Source organism: Eumetopias jubatus, unplaced genomic scaffold, assembly GCF_037043125.1.
Source record: "Eumetopias jubatus isolate StellerSeaLion01/CBP00866 unplaced genomic scaffold, mEumJub1_p1.0 scaffold_9, whole genome shotgun sequence".
Classification (NCBI taxonomy): domain Eukaryota; kingdom Metazoa; phylum Chordata; class Mammalia; order Carnivora; family Otariidae; genus Eumetopias; species Eumetopias jubatus.
In genome coordinates this window covers 67249241-67266701 of record NW_028274815.1, presented here as the reverse complement: position 1 = coordinate 67266701, position 17461 = coordinate 67249241, and the positions used below count along the sequence as shown (strand labels likewise).

At 36.7% G+C, this 17461-nt stretch overlaps 1 protein-coding gene across 2 annotated transcripts in view; it reads right to left on the bottom strand.

Moving 5' to 3' along the window:
- Positions 1 to 17461, bottom strand: part of ASB3 (ankyrin repeat and SOCS box containing 3) — a 103864-nt gene that overhangs the window by 62904 nt on the left and 23499 nt on the right. Inside the window, exons 1-3 of one of the 2 annotated variants that reach the window (XM_028103899.2) lie at positions 17158 to 17436; positions 13612 to 13820; positions 4398 to 4556 (exon numbers count right to left, since the gene is read on the bottom strand). In XM_028103899.2, coding sequence (XP_027959700.1) covers positions 4398 to 4556; positions 13612 to 13807 — 355 coding nt within the window. In that variant the 5' untranslated portion in view covers positions 13808 to 13820; positions 17158 to 17436. Of the gene's footprint in view, positions 1 to 4397; positions 4557 to 13611; positions 13821 to 17157; positions 17437 to 17461 lie in introns of those variants that run through there. The other variant, XM_028103900.2, reaches the window with a different exon arrangement.

Here is a 17461-nt window from a genome sequence, read left to right as displayed (position 1 = left end):
GATAGTGAGTTTGCTGCCAAAGAAACTAAGTAAGTCCTGTTACTAAAAATAAGTGATTTAAAGTTATTCACTGATTTGAATTATCTTAGCAACTGTTCTTTCAGTAACATAAAAAATTACAAGTTAACTATATCCTAAAATAGAAATCACTGAAACTGCGTCTCTGATTTTCTTCAAATACTTATATAAGGAAGCACAACACTGAATTTCATAAACGGGACTATTATATTTTGAAACCGTAAACTAAATTACCAGATGAGCATTTCTCAAATCGTTCCATGGAATGTTAATGTTCTTTGAGATTTTTCTAAGTGTTCCCAAAGAAAAAGAATATTATGGTCAAATACATTTCAAAATGCCGGGATAGTCCACGATAGCCAAACTGTGGAAAGAGCCAAGATGTCCATAGACAGATGAATGGATAAAGAAGATGTGGTATATATACACAATGGAATATTATGCAGCCATCAAAAGGAATGAGATCTTGCCATTTGCAACGACATGGATAGAACTGGAGGGTGTTATGCTGAGTGAAATAAGTCAATCAGAGAAAGACATGTATCATATGACCTCACTGATATGAGGCATTCTTAATCTCAGGAAACAAACTGAGAGTTGCTGGAGGGGTGGGGGGTGGGAGGGATGGGGTGGCTGGGTGATAGACATTGGGGAGGGTATGTGCTATGGTGAGCACTGTGAATTGTACAAGACTGATGAATCACGGATCTGTACTTCTGAAACAAATAATGCAATATATGGTAAGAAAAAAAAAAGAAGATAGCAGGAGGGGAAGAATGAAGGGGAGTAAGTCGGAGGGGGAGACGATCCATTAGAGACGATGGACTCTGAAAAACAAACAGGGTTCTAGAGGGGAGGGGGGTGGAGGGATGGGTTAGTCTGGTGATGGGTATTAAAGAGGGCACATTCTGCATGGAGCACTGGGTGTTATGCACAAACAATGAATCATGGAACACTACATCAAAAACTAATGATGTAATGTATGGTGATTAACATAACAATAAAAAATTATTTAAAATAAAATATTTGTGAGAATAAAAAAAAGTAATGTAAAAAAAAATGCCGGGTTAAAGTTAAAACAAGTGTTGTTTTATTAACAGATCTGAGAGACACTTTCATTCACCAAATAATTTACTAAATGCCACCATATACCAGGCACTTATCTGGGTTTGGCGGTTACAACAGTGAACATGATAAATAAAATGCCCGCTCTCATGAAGCATTCTTTCTAGTGGAGAAGACAGTCAATTAACAAAAAAGCAAATAAATACAATACAGTAAAAGGGCTATGAAGACACAAAAATGGGATAAGAGAGGGCAGAAGAAACTTCTCTCTGGATGGACACACTAAGCTTACAGAGCTAATGTTTTTTGTTTTTCTACATTGGGGAATACAGTACACAGAATTTCCCAAACACAGGTTGATCAGGAACCCTTCTGTCAATGAACATCTATTAATTCTATTAATAGCTCATCAAATCAATTCAAGAAGTGCTCTTCTAACCAATATGCAGACAACAGCAGGATCAAGACTCAAATATAGCTCTTCTCATCCTAAATACAGTGTTTTTATATCTTCTTCATCTATAAAAGCAGAAATAATAATAGTACATATCTCAGAATCATCATGAAAATTACAATGTAGCTAATTCATGTAAAACATCTGACACAGGGTTTGGTATACACTCTGCTCAACAAATGTTGTAGGTACTATTAATACAGTTACTATGCACATGTCTTCCTCTGTTATCCCAAGGCGACTAATATTGCCTTCTTTTAATATCTTGAACACTTTATTTCTATCACTTTTACAGGACTTAATTAATTTTGTTCACTCCTCTATATGGTAGATTTCTTAAAGACAGCAACCCAATCGGAGACTGTATATGGCTAAGCCACAATGAAAGCCTACTATGTAGTTGTGTACACAATATCCAAAGTGAGTTAAATGTGCATGTGAAAAAAAAAACCTTATATAAAAAAGCAATCTTCCCTCAGGGAAACACGAACCATATTACAGCAAGACTTCCATTAAACATCTTCATAATTATACATTTTACCTATTCAAAATACTTTAATAAATTAACATCACCAGTAATGGGTCATATTCTTCCTGATAAGATGTATTAAGATACCATTTCATTTCTTTGATATTCCTGCTAGAAATGCATAACCAGAATTTTATCAAGAAAAAACATGAGACAAACCCAAACTGAAAAACATTCTACAAAATAAATCACCTGAACTCTTCAAAAATGTTAAAATAAAAAAATGTTAAAATCATAAAAGATAAGGAGTGAAAATCTGTTCCTAATTACAGGAAGCTAAAGAGACATAACAGCTAAATTTAACAAATGATCCTGGACTGGATCCTGAACTAACAAATTTTGTTGTTGCTGTTATGAAGGACATTAGTGGAACAATTGGCAAAACTGAGTAAGAACTGTAGATTAAATAACAAACCTGTATCAATGTGAATTTCCTGATTTTGATCATCATATAGCAGTCATATAAGACAATTTCATTGCTTTTAGGAAATTCATACTGTAGTATTTATCGGTAAAGAAGCATTATATCTACAATTTAATCTCAAAGGGTTCAGAAAAATACATGGATAAATATAGAGAAAGAAATAAAATCATAAAGTGAACACAGCAAAAGAACAAGATTTGGGGGAAAAGTATATAAGAGTCCTTTGTACTGTGAGAACATTTCCAAAAGTCTGAAATTGTTTCACAACAAAATGTCTAAATACAAAAGTAATGGGTGACAAAACGGAAAGATGGCAAATAATCACATGAAAAGATGCTCAACATCATTAGCAACCAGGAAAAGTACAAACTAAAACCACAATGAGATGTCACTAAAAGCAAAAAAGAAAAACTTGTCAATACTAACTGTTGGTGAGCATCTGGGGCAACTGAAGCTATCAAACATTACTGGAGGGATGGAATACAAACTATATAGTCACTTTGTAAGAAATTTCTGAACTGTTTTCCAAAATTAAACACACACCACAAGACCCAACAATCCTAGGTATTAATCTAAGAAAAATTAAAACATATATTCAAACAAATCCTGCATGCAAATGTAGCAATTTATTCATAACCACCAAATACTGAAAACAACTCAAATGTCTATCAACTGGTAAATGGATAAACTGTGGTACACTTATATAATGGAATTCTACTTAGCAACAAAAGGAATGAATTCTCGATAACAAAACAACATGTATGAATCTCTAAAGCATTATGCTAAATGAAAGAAGTCAGCCTCAAAGGTTATATGTTGTATTATTCTATATATATTTATGATATTCTGCAAAAAAGCAAAATACGGGGAGGAAAATAGATCAGCGGTTGTTAGGGGTAAAGTTTCGGGGAAGGTTGATTAAAAATAGGCAGCCTGAAATAAAAATAGGCAGCATGACAGAATTTGGGGGGCTGGGAGGTGTTGGGACTGTTCTGTGTCTTAACTATTACTGTCATTACACAATTTTATGCACACATCAAAACTCATAGAACTATATACTAAAAAGAATGACTTTTACTATATATAAATTTTAAGTATACATTATGCTCAAAAGAAATAAAGTACTTTCATAGGCACCTCATTTTATTCTCAGTCCAATAAAAACTATGTAGGTACTATACTCTCATTTTACAAGCAAGGAAACTAAACTACCGCAAATAAATGTACATACAAATTACATATGGCAGGGCAAAAATTGTAGTCTAGATACACTGATTCTACACAAATATTTTATTCTCTTAATTTTCTCATGTTCTACTAAACTTTATGGGCCACAATGTCCCTAATGACAAATAGGATCAAAGGGAGGAAAAACAGGATCAAAGAGAGGGAGAGAAGAAAAAGTGTGCCCTTTAGAATTTGACCTTTAGTCCTTAAGGAATTAAAAATAGTCCATAACTGAAGAAGTCTGAATAGGGATCTATATATAGGCAACAAATTAACTGGCATTAAAGGACTAGCTGGTGATTTCTTCCATAAAACCTCAATTTCTTAATACAAAGAAAAAGCAAAAGCAAACAAAACATTCACAGGTAACCTTGTAACCATTGCTACAATTTAAGCTATCCAAAGTCTTCAGAACAATATTGGAACAATGATGGTGACTACAATTCAGAACAGATTTTACAACTTTAAATAAAGGTTTAAAAATATTTCCAAGATGCTATCACCCAAGGGTGGAAAACAACAGGGATACCTTTTCAGTTTCAGAATCAAAGAAGTGGCAATATAATGTTTGCAAAGGAAAATACTGTAAGTACAACAGCTTGGGGGTAAATTAAGTTTAGTTTCTTTAACAAAAAAATAAATAAAAAAGTTACGTCTGTACCAAAAATAGCATACTTCACCTAAAAACAGTGGCGTGGTTTCCTCTAGAGTAGTTGCATTAGGATCTGCCCCAGCTTCTAAAAGAATCTGTACAATCTTCCAATGTCCTTGACTTGCAGCAAGATGTAATGCACAGAAGCCCTCAAAAGTCTTTGTCTTAATGTAGTTTTCAGATGAATCTATGTAAAAAAAAAAAAAAGTGAACTGGAAGATATTGCTGCTATTTCTTGTGATTAAAAAGCAAAGATTCCAAGAAGAATTTAATGAAATATTAAAATACAATTATAAATGGGAGGTCTGTGTTTAAAACCACCTAGAAAATTAAAAAAAGAATTCTAGGGGCGCCTGGGTGGCTCAGTTGGTTAAGCGACTGCCTTCGGCTCAGGTCATGATCCTGGAGTCCCGGATCGAGTCCCGCATCGGGCTCCCTGCTCAGCGGGGAGTCTGCTTCTCCCTCTGACCCTCCTCCCTCTCGTGCTCTCTATCTCTCATTCTCTCTCTCTCAAATAAATAAAATAAAAAATCTTTAAAAAAAAAAAAAGAATTCTACAGGGGCCATGATGTAAAAAGCTCTCTGGTATTCTTAACATACAAATTCTGCCCACACACTCATTTTCTATTCTCTAATTTTTGGTGGGTAGGGGAAGGGGAGTGGCAGGAGTTGAAAGGTAACACAAAAGCAAGATCTGAAGAGGATGTAGCACCAAATATTTGCTTAAGCAAGATTTACTGAAATATTGATAAATTTTTTTAATTTTTATGTTTCTATGAGAGAAATGGTCTCATCTCAAGCATTATTTCCTTGTACTCAACTAATAACATGAAGGTAGTTCATATCACAAAAAGTGTTTCCCAGATTAGTCAGAAACTGACCTTTATTCAGATATCCACAAAACTATAAGGTTGAGACAAAAACTAGGAACACAGAGATATACATAGATACAGACAGCTCCAAATGGGAAATCTCAGTATTATAAAGATGCTCATTCTTCCCAAAATAATTAACAAATTTATTATAACTCTAATCAAAATGCCAAAAGAGCTGGCATTGTTGTTTGGTTGGCTAGTTTTATACTTGGTAAAGTGACTGAAGTTGACAGGGATAGGGGAGGGCAGGTAAGAATAACAAAGTAAGAAAAATAAAGCAAGAACTGAGAGGAGACTAGACTTACTCTGTATACTAAACTGGATCTTAAAGTCAGAATAAGTAAAACAATGTGGCATTGACACAAGGGCAGAGGAGGGTGCTGATGAGGGAGAGGAGGAGCCATCAGAAGCAAAAAGAGATGAAGAGATGATGGCTGAAAGGTAGCCAACCTATGTCAATGTTGTGTCAGATGCTGAAGAACTTTCTTTTGGAAAAGAAGGATGTTCTCTTCCACTGAGAAAGAAGAAAAAGAGATAAGGCTTAATCCTAGCCATTTAAAAATCTCAGGATAGAATTCTGTGACAAAAGCATCTAAGTGGATTACAAATGGATGACACTCTAGAAAATGGTTTCATTGTGACTAGAAACTGTAAGGCTAAAGACAAAAGGAATTGTACATACACACTGTAGTCTAGTTAGTAAAGTTGTTTTTCACAGGCACCTGGGTGGCTCAGTTGGTTAAGCAACTGCCTTCGGCTCAGGTCATGATCCTGGAGTCCCAGGATCAAGTCCCGCATCGGGCTCCCTGCTCAGCGGGGAGTCTGCTTCTCCCTCTGACCCTCCCCCACTCATGCTCTCTCTATCTCATTCTCTCTCTCAAGTAAATAAATTAAAAAAAAAATCTTAAAAAAAAAAGATTAACAATTCTGAAACCACTATACCCATACAATAAGATTGGATAAGCAAATGAATGTATGGTCGACAGTGACAGTCTCACTTTTGGAAAGGGAGGTTACAGAGAAGTAAAGGTAGAAAGCTAGAAGGAACCATATGGTACTGGATTAGAATCCAGACAGCAGTATGAACTTGTATTTAGCTTTAATGCAGATATAGATGGATAGATACAGAAATACTTATAAGTATGTGTATACACATGGGTCATAATAAATATATTTCCTAGCTCTGTCTGCTAAAGGGTCTTAAAAATAAAGACATGCCAGGAGCCATAAGCATACTCAGTGCCCAGATCTTAATTTTCAGCACCATTCTCCAATAAAAGGAACCAGGGCTCTTAAGAAAATGGCTGATTCTAGGGTTGGCACAAAGAATATACAAAATGAGCCTGAAGCATCTTCCGGGTTCAGCAAGTTAAAAAAAAAGTGCTCAAAAAACAAAACATGGGGGTGGAGGGATGCCTGGGTGGCTCAGCTGGTTAAGCATCTGCCTTCGGCTCAGGTCATCTCAGGTCCTGGGATCAAGCCCCACGTTGGGCTCTCTGCTCAGAGGGAAGCCTGCTTCTCCCTCTGCCTCTGCCTCTCCCCCTGCTTATGCTCTCTCTCTCTCTCAAATAAATAAATAATATCTTAAAAAAAAAAAAAAAGGCCAAAAAACATGGGGGCATGTCAAAGAAACACAAGAGCCAACCTGAAAGGGCACTCAATGACAAAAGCTAGAACAATTTGAGCAACAAAATAAGTAACATCATATTCAATTATAACCCAATGTATAAAATTAATACATATGAGCCCTGGCAGATATAAATGACTGAATAAATGGAAGAGAGGAGATATTCTAAATATCAGAAAAATTACATATAATTTATACAGATACTCCCCCTCAAGGAAGGGAGCTTAATTCCCACCTGAGTGACGGCCACGCTTAGTGATTTATGCACACACACACACACCCAAAAACATCTGTGCAATTATCTATGAAATAAAGAAAAGGCACTTCTCAGAAGAAAAATAGTGAAGTCGGTTAATTACAAAATTGAGATCTTAAAAGATTTTACCTACAGAAAAAATAGATATTCTTTAAAAAAAAAAGGGGGGGAGGCACCTGGGTGGCTCAGTTGGTTAAGTGACTGCCTTCGGCTCAGGTCATGATCCTGGAGTCCCGGGATCGAGTCCCGCATCGGGCTCCCTGCTCAGCAAGGAGTCTGCTTCTCCCTCTGACTTTCCCCCCCCATCATGCTCTCTCTCATTCTCTCTCTCAAATAAATAAATAAAATCTTTAAAAAAAAAAGAAATAAAAAATAGTACATTTAAATAGCTAACTCTAAAACCACTGGACCAGGAAAGTAACATGGTTTCCCAAACACAATGGATTTGGAGTTAGAAGATTTGGGCTGCAATCCTGGCTCCACCAATTCTATTTTGGGTTACCCTTTGGGTAAATTACTCAAACTCTATGAAGCACAGGTTCCTTAACAGTAAAACAAAGATAAAACAGCTGGCCTAAACCCTCAAAGGGGTTCAACAGAATTACAGTATTTATGTACTGTCACAGTTGTTAGAAATTTGGGAAAGTCTCCAAAACATCATTTTTTCCCCAAAACATCGTTTTTTTAAAGATTTACTTGAGAGAGAGAAAGAGAGAGACGGAGAGCAAGCATGTACATGTGGGGGAGGGGCAGAGGGAGAAAATCTCAAGTGGACTCCACACTGAGCGTGGAGACTGATGAAGGGCTCAATCCCACAACCCTGAGATCATGACCCTAGCCGAAACCAAGAGTCGGACGCTTAACTGACTGTGCCACCCAGGCACCTTTCCAAAACATCATTTTAAGAAAGCTGTCAGGACCCAATATAAATTGATTTTGAAAATTCCAATAATAAGCTGCCCTCCTTAACTGATTTGTGGGGACCAAAGGACCCTTATCTATCTTGAACTGGACTATCAACCACCTCTCTTTGTTTTCCTTTCCTTATAAGGATTCTTGGGGAAATGGCTCATAATACTCAGTTTTTAATGCCTTAACCTCTACTTACTTCTCACTGGAAGGCAAAGTAGTTTCTGCCTCTATTCTACTTATTGAAATTTTAAATATAAAGGCATTAAAGACTACATAATGGACAAACCCATAATGGGCACTTCAGTTCTTTTATAACAACTTGTGATTTCTTCCATGGCTGCATTTTCAGGATTGGGGCCATGTCTGCTGGACCAAATCCAGCCACCTGATGCCTATATAGCAATGATCAGAGTTGACTTTAACTTTCTGGCAATGATACTACAACCCTATGTTTCCTAACCCAAAGTGTCCTTTACTTATACATAGTAAACTCACTTACTTGTTTAAGTGAAAGATGGTAGACTTTTGTTTTTTGCAAGCCCCTAAGAAGGAAAGCAAAACCACATGGTTTTTAGAGGTTAAATATTTAGGTAGAGGTTAACATAGGTTAAGTATTAAGATCAGAACCTTATCTCAACAGCTGGGCCACAATTTGATGATGACCAAACAAATTTAACATGTGCCAATCACAAAGAGTGATGACTGTCCATTTCAGGTAGCTTAGTCACATACTTTGCACAATGTGCATCATCTCATTATGCTTTAATTAGGAATTCTAAGAAAAGGTTGGCTCCAAAGAGAAAGGCTACAAGGAGGATAAAATGAACATAGAGAAATGCAGAGATAAGAGAAAGTTAAGACCCTGAGTCCTGTTGACTTCATTTCAATAGGAGCATCCAGCAATGCCTAAAGGGAGCTACCACTCAGACTTAGTTACATAACCACTCTTCCCGCCCGTTTCTTTTTGAAGTTTTTCTTTTAAATTTTTATTTAAATTCCAGTTAGTTAACATACAGTGTAATATCAGTCTCAGGTGTACAATTTAGGGATTCAATACTTATATATATAACACCTGGTACTCATACACTTCTTTGTGTAAGCTAGTCTGAATTATTTCTTTCATTCATTACTGAAAATTTCTGATTAATATTATGAATAATTTAGCAGTGTCTATCAATATTTCAACTTTGCATATTTCCTTTTTTATTTTTTTTGAGAGGCATGTGCATTTTTTATTATGTTAATCACCATACATTACATCATTAGTTTTTGGTGTAGTGTTCCATGATTCATTGTTTGCATATAACACCCAGTGCTCCATTCAGTACATGCCCTCTTTAATACCCATCACCAGGCTAACCCATCTCCCCACCCGCCTCCCCTCTAGAACCCTCAGTTTGTTTCTCTGAGTCCGTAGTCTCTCATGGTTCATTCTCCCTCTCCAATTTACCCCCCTTCATTTTTCCCTTTCTGCTATCTTCTTTTTTTTTTTTTTTTAACATATAATGTATTATTTGTTTCAGAGGTACAGGTCTGTGATTCAACAGTCTTACATAATTCACAGCGCTCACCATAGCACATATTATGCTGAGCAAAATAAGTCAATCAGAGAAAGGCATATTTCCTTTTTTTAAATATTTTATTTATTTATTTGAGAGAGAGAGTGTGAAGGAGAGGGAGAGAGAAGGTGAAACAGACTCTGTGATGACCCAGAGCCCAACTCGGGGCTCAATCCCACAGCTGCAAGATCAGGACCTGAGCCAAAACCAAGAGTCAGACGCTTAACCCACAGAGCCACCCAGGCACCCCTGTATATTTCTTGCACCAGCAACTTCACTTCTAAAACTCCATCCTATAGAAATACACACCCATGTGCACAAAGTTATAAGGATGTTAACTGGAGCACTACCTATAATAGCAAAACTTTACGAAACAAGATGCCCATCAACAGAAGAATGATTAAACATATTATTTCTATACTATGAAAGACTTTGTAACAGTTCTTTTACTCAGAATGAAATGTGAAGCTATTGCAGAGTTCTCAGCAATTGCAGAGTTCTCAGCAAAACAGAAAGACATCAGTCTGACATATTGTAAAAGGTTCTGATACACTACAACCAGATTGTGGTAGGATGGGGAAGAAGCAAGAGCAGAAACAGATTTGTTAGGATGCTATTACAGCAATCCAGGTTAAGAGATATGTGGCTCAGACTAACATTTTAGTGGTTCTGAGGTAGTAAGAAGTGATGTGAATATATCTACGCGTATTCACATAGAAACACACACACACATATATACACATATACACACATAAAGATTTGCTGATTGGGTGAGGGATATAAGAAAAAGGAAGTAATTAAGGATGGACCAGTTTCTGGCCTGAGCTGGAATGTTAGAATATTTTTTTTTTGAAGATTTTATTTATTTATTTGAAAGAGTGAACAGGAGTGGTGAGGGGCAGAAGGAGAAGCAGACTCCCCGCTGAGCAGGGAGCCCAACACGGGGCTAGATCCCAGGACCCTAGGATCATGACCTAAGCCAAAGACAGACGCTTAAAAGACTGAGCCACCCAGGCACCCCTGGAATGTTAGAATATTTCTAATCTTATAGAAGAAGAAACAGAAGAACCAAGAGGTTAAAAGACCTGTCCAAGACCACACCAATAAAGTGTCAGAATCAGCAGAACCCAGGTCCATCTGAACACAACTCTTAATCACTGCTACACTGTTATTTACCTAACGATCTTCAACATCTGTTATCATGCCCAGTATGACAGCACAGTATTTCCTTAACATGAACTAACAAAAAGTACTATGAATTAGTTCATATATTTGCCAAATAAAAATATTTGTTGGTGATATGCTACAATTATAAGATTTTAAGTGACCTTTAGTTAGTAAGTGGTTTAATACTGAATGGCATGATTAACTGCCACTGAAGATCGTTATTGTCCTCCAAGATGAAAAGATGCATGAACTCTCAGTACCTATTACATAAACTTCCAATACAGGAAAGAAGACAAGCAAAACTGTTATTTATATTAATACTTCAAATAGAAAGTTAAAGTGAAAAAAATATATATGCATATTAAATTTCCAAGTAATCCATACCGCAATTAAATGCTCTTCTCCAACATGGATGAGAAGACCATGTATGATCTTAGGCTAGATTCTGGATCTAAACTGAAGCAATAGTAAAGCAAAACTTTTCTAAATATCTAAGATACTTCCATTCTTTTTGTGTAGGCCTGAGCACTTTCATTAACTTTAGTATACTAATAGAAGGTATATTTTAAGAATCTCTGGCAGTTCACTAATATTAAATGAAGTTCAAGAAGATAGAAATTATATAATGAAAGACACTTTTATGTATACCAGCAGAGCTATAAAGGACAAGAGAATTATGAATTAAATAAAACACAGGTATAGCAAGTATAAAGAATAACAGAAATGTCAAACTTCGTTTGGAAACTTTTAAGATTAACTCATAATACCGAGTTAACTGGTACAGATATAAAGATGCCACTGTCACCAACAAGCAGAAGAGACCTTACTTTACTCCTCAAGACTAAAAACCCTTGTATTTCATCATTATTTTAAAATACATCCTCAGGGGCACCTGGGTGGCTCAGTCGGTTGGCCATCTGCCTTCGGCTCAGGTCGTGATCTCAGGGTCCTGGGATCGAGCCCCACATCGGGCTCCCTGCTCGGCAAGGAGTCTGCTTCTCCCTCTGACCCTCTTCCCTCTCGTGCTATCTCTCATTTTCTCTCTCTCAAATAAATAAAAATTAAAAAAAAAATGAAGGTGATACTTAAAATTTCTAACAGAAAACATAGATGACTTGAATAGCCAATTCAAACACATTTAGTCAAAAGCATGCCCAAGTTTATTCTGCAGCTATAGGAAAAAAACTAACATAAACATAAACATAACATAAACAATATTATTCTGGTGTGGGGAGAAATAACATTGGGAATGACCTTTTTGACTAGAAAAGAATATCTAAATTTATGCCTTTATCACTAGAGATAGGAAACTCAAGCTATAGAATTAACTTCAAATTCTAAAAACACATATCAAGTTTTTAAAATCTAAGGCATAAAGTCTATTTTTCTAATATCTCTTTAGAGTCAACTATAACAGACTCTAGAACATGTGCTTAGCAGACGTAATGAACTTTCTGTATTATGATTGGGGGAATTTAGCCTTGCCATCCCTCATTCCTTAAAACAAAACAAATAAAAATCCATGCGAAAAAAAGGAAGGATAATTTCCTTTCCCATTCATGAAGCCATGAGATAGTAATTCTGATGAACTATGGTACCAGAAGTCTAAATTTTGAGTAGCTATACCTGTGATGACAAGTACACAGGGAAGAATCAGAATTCCCATGACCAATGAAATATAAATGGTTCACTCAGTGTTAAAACAGAGTGTTATATTCAACCTCAGTTTAAATTAACTAAATGCTAAAAATGTTTACTTTGATTAAATGTTGGAAGCATGCTATAGTGAAAAAAAGTGAGCTTTACGGAGAGAAATGGGTTCTAGTTTATTATATAATCTTTGGACAAGTCAAGTTCTCTGAGTCTTGGTAAACTTCTCACCAATAAAATGGAGATAACAATGCCTCAAGAGCAGTTTGGTACATATTAAATAATATAAATCAAGGATCTAGTACAATGTTAAAAAGCAGTGCTCACTCACTAATATCCCCCTCACTCCGGCCCACCATCTCCTGTCACAATCTCTCATTTAGTCTCTCGTCCTTTTCTCAATAGCGAGCTGACAAATGTATCACTGGCTCTCAGAAAGGGAAAAAAAAAAAAAAAAAGCCCAAATTTATAGCTTTGGTTATAGTACTGGCTGATTTCTGCCCATGTAAATATTCCCACTTGACTGATCTCAGGTTACAAGCATGAAGTCAACTGAATACAGAATTGGAAAGAGATGCACAATAGCACATGGCTAATCTCTGTCCCATTACTCTTTTATTCTCTCCACAACACTTTTACATTTCGAAATTATCTTGTTTAAATATTTAGGCATTGTCTGTCTCCCCTGACAGGAATTTAAGCACCATTAAGGCAGGGACCTTGTCTATCCTATTCTCTACTGCGATCTCAGATTAAAAAAAAAAAAAAAAGTAATTGGAAAGATTCCTGAAATTAACAAAACTGAAAAGTATTAAAAAAAAAAAAAAGACTAATTCAACCAAAGCACTCACACCCTCAATTCCAGTAACATTGTTCCTTTTGTTTGGAAAAGGAAGAAGAAATAAACATGACTAGTAACTACCAAATGCTTAATTAAAAGAGCTCAGACAGTAAAAATGGGCCAGGCACAGCAAGTTACATATCAAGGACGACATTTATAGATGTCCAGCTGAAACACCATACTTATATAACCCAAGGCAGGCAATCTTACCATTCTTATAATGCATAGGCAATTCTTTTATGGTTATAGAAAAGGAAAACAAATACTACCATTAATATATCATATATTACCATTTGCTTATGTTTTATTAATCCAGCTTGTAGGCCCAGCCTCCCATACCTTGAATTTACTTTACCTGCATGAATTAACATCCGTAAACATTCTACAGAGTTGTGATAAGCTGCTTCATGAATTGGCATCCATCCCCTGTTATCAGCAACATCAACGCTACGTCCCTTTTTGAGCAGTTTTCTTAAGACTTTAACATTGCCTTCCCTGGCAGCAAGTCCAACCGTGGAGCATGTGTCAGAGTAAGCCTCTGTAAAATCCATTCTTTTGACCAGTCTACAAAACAAGGCAGAAAGAAAACACTATAGACAATAAAACAACGCTGCACTCCTAGAGATTAGCAGATAGAAGCAGGTCTGTCCTGCATCTGTCACACGACTGCTGAGGAAAAGCCTGACGTGGAGCAAGCAACCTGTCATGCCACAGCTTCTGCTAGACTCTAAACCAGGAAATGTCTCTGGGGAATTCGGATTCCTTGGAATGCTCTTATTAAAGATATTAAGAGAGTTTTAAGTGTTCTATCATTCCACTTCTGGAAATGTCTGAGCAGCTCCTTCCTGTAGGCTTCCGCTCCTGTTCATAGCCACCAAAGTGCATTCACTGGAACTCTGTGGATGAAGGAGCTAAACACCTCCAGTTAATCCCAAATGTGTACTCTTATTACATAGAGATGGCCATTTAACTAACAGCAATGCTCAGCCTCAAGAATTAATTTGTAGTCCTCTCCAGGAAAAAGCTAAACCCAAAAAAGCTAGAAAAGGAATGAACAAAGGAAAAAAACAGATAAGTAAAAATTGTAGTTTTTCTCCTGGTCCTTTCCAAAAGGGGCTACACATTCATGTTCTCTTTCCTTGATGAAACAGTCCCACTGATGGAATATACTGAATATACTGAAACGAACAAGAGCATCATAAAAAGATGAGTCCACCTTTCCTATACCAGCAGAGAAAGTTCTTGACAGCATTAGTGCCTCTTCCTCATCATCTCCCTCCAAAGTTCATTCCATGTTCCCCCAGTATAGCTCTCAGTATATGATTCTCACAAAGACAGTTTCTTGTTAATCACACTATGAGGCTAAGGGTCAGGATTCTCAGGGGAAGAGTTTCCTCCCAAGGGGCAATCCCTCTCAGTAATACTCCTAGCCCAGCCTCCCTTAGTTTTTCTAAGGATTTTAGGAGGTGGTTCAGGAAATGCCAACATGTCTAGTCCAATACAGGTGAAAAACTTTCTAGAACCACATCCTAAATAATTTATCCAGAAAATGAAGGTTTAAAAGAAGGGGCGCCTGGGGGGCTCAGTCGGTTGAGCGTCTGCCTTTGTTTGGCTCAGGTCATGATCTGGGGCTCCTGGGATTAAGCCCCAAGTCAGGCTCCCTGCTTGGTGGGGAGCCTGTTCTCCTTCTCCCTCTGCTGCCTCCCCACCGGCTTGTGTTTGCTCTCTCTTTCTCTCTCTGTCAAATAAATAAATAAAATCTTTAAAAGGCGAAGTTAAAAGAAAGCACACAGCATTTCCTATAGGAAATTTAAATTTATCCATGATCACCTTTTTTTTTTTAAGATTTTATTTATTTATTTGACAGAGAGAGAGAAAGCACAAGTAGGCAGAGTGGCAGGCAGAGGGAGAGGGAGAGGGAGGCTCTCCGCTGAGCAGGGAGCCGGACATGGGGCTCGATCCGAGGACCCCAGGATCATGACCTGAGCCGAAGGCAGCCACTTAACCAACTGAGCCACCCAGGCACCCCCATGGTCACATTTAAATATAAAGCTATAACTGCAGAAGTTGATTCTATAGTGCGCCAAACAGCTAACAGTAGCTATGGATTAATCTGATTGGATCAAATGGTCCCTTACTAGGAAAGTGAAAATATTTATTACAGAATATTTAATTATGCAGTTGACGGTTATTTACTGTGTACCAACTAGCTCATCAGTAATGTGGAGGATATAAAGATGACACAGACTTATATACAGTCTCATTGAAATGATAAATAACATGTTATTCAAAAGAAAGGAAGAAAGTGCTCCAAGAGAAGTACAGATAAAGAGCCCTGGGTAGTCAAAGAAGGGAGAAACTATTTCAACTTGTGAGGGATGTGAGCTGAGCCCTAAAGTACAGGAAGAATCTGACAATGAGAAAAGGGGCAGAAGAGCATTCGTAGGCAGGAGCAACACAACCAACACTAGGTAAATGAACAATCAAGGGTGAATAAGGGACAGTGAATAAGGAAAACAGTTAGTTCACTTTTGAAGGAGAATTAGCGAAACAAAGAACAGGAAGAAAAGGAACTTACAGAAGCAGCTGAAGGCCAAACTGTGGAGAACCTTGAATGTTAGGCTACACTTTGTTGAAAGATACTAATTTCCAGCTAAGGCCATTATATCCAAGTTTCACAAAAAAGAACAGACCATACATTTAAGGCAATTTATGGCATACTCATCTTAATACAAGAAAAAAATTGTTTCTATGTAGGAAAAACACAAACACACACATAAAAATACCCCTCCAAAAAAGAGCATTCGAGTAAAAACATGTATGAATCCCTTTCCAAATTTTACTGCTTTTCTCACAGTTACAAATAATGTTAACGGATCTAGATTAACAGATCTAGATTAAAAAAAAAACATCAGAACTGGGTAACATCTTTGGGCTTCTTAAGGGAAGGAGAAGCCAAAAGAAATGCACTATCATAGCAGAATCATTCCTCTCAACCCTTAATACCAACTAGTTAACACCCATAAACTGTATGCAAGATCTCCTTTTTAAAAACCTTCGCATGTTCTTGACTAAATGAGTACAAGGTCAAAAACCGTATGTGATGTATAAACCTTAAATGGATCCTGGATGGTGAAAAAAGTATCAAAATATCAGCTACAAAAAGCAATTGTGAGACAATAAGGAAATTTGAATATGTAACAGATATTTAATGATGTAATTTTGTTAATTTTCTCAGATGTGATAATGGTATCGTGGTTATTAGGAGAGAGTCCTTATTTAAGTATTTAGCAGGGAAAAGTAACACATGCAACTTACTTCAAATGTTTTAGATTAAAAAGTATACAAAGAGAAAAAAAATAAAGTAACAGGCAAAATGTCAATTATTGGAGCCATGTAGAGTATATGAGTGATTACTATACTTCTAAAAAATTCTTTGTTTGAAATTTTTCGAAAAAGTTCGAAGTTGGTGGAAACCAACCATCCCAAGCAATGTGAAACTTAAACTTGGGTAATATATGAAAAGACCTAGTGATTCTTAAACTAAATTTTTCTTTGTAGCAGTTTCCTGCTGATTTCTTAAGAGTTCAAATAATACTCTTTGAATCTGGGTGTTTTAAAATTCTTTTGTGTAGCTAAAGCAAGAATTTGCTAAAGCTTCTCTTTTTACACACAGAAACACAGCCGCGCTGGTCCAAGTGAGTTTCCTAAAAAGTATTTTGGAGCAGTAGTTCTAACCAGCAGATCTTAACATTTTTTAGAATCTTGACCTGTTGGAGAAACTCATGAAAGCTATGAAGCTTCTCCCCTTGAATGCACACAGACCCCAAATTCTGTATACAATTTCAGGTTCCATATATCGTTTCTAAAGCCTGTGCATGAGGTAAGAACCTTTGCTTACCCTTTTCTGAGTGAGCTGCTGAGAATACTAAAGATGAATAAGGTCGTTTTGCGCGTAAAATTTAAATGAGTTGAAACAATAGCTCTTTCGCAGACGTAAAAGTTCTGTGGTAAACTTTCTGCTTTATGTGAAAGGCAGCCATACAGAAGTTTTTTGGTTTTTTGTTTTGTTTTGTTTTGTTTCCGTTTTTCAAGTGTAAAGCCAAATACGGCATTCACAGCTTGCGCTCCTCTGGCGGCTGTTAAATTGGCAGAAACCCACTTTTCAAAGAACAAAATGTCTTCCTACGTGCCAAACGCAGTGC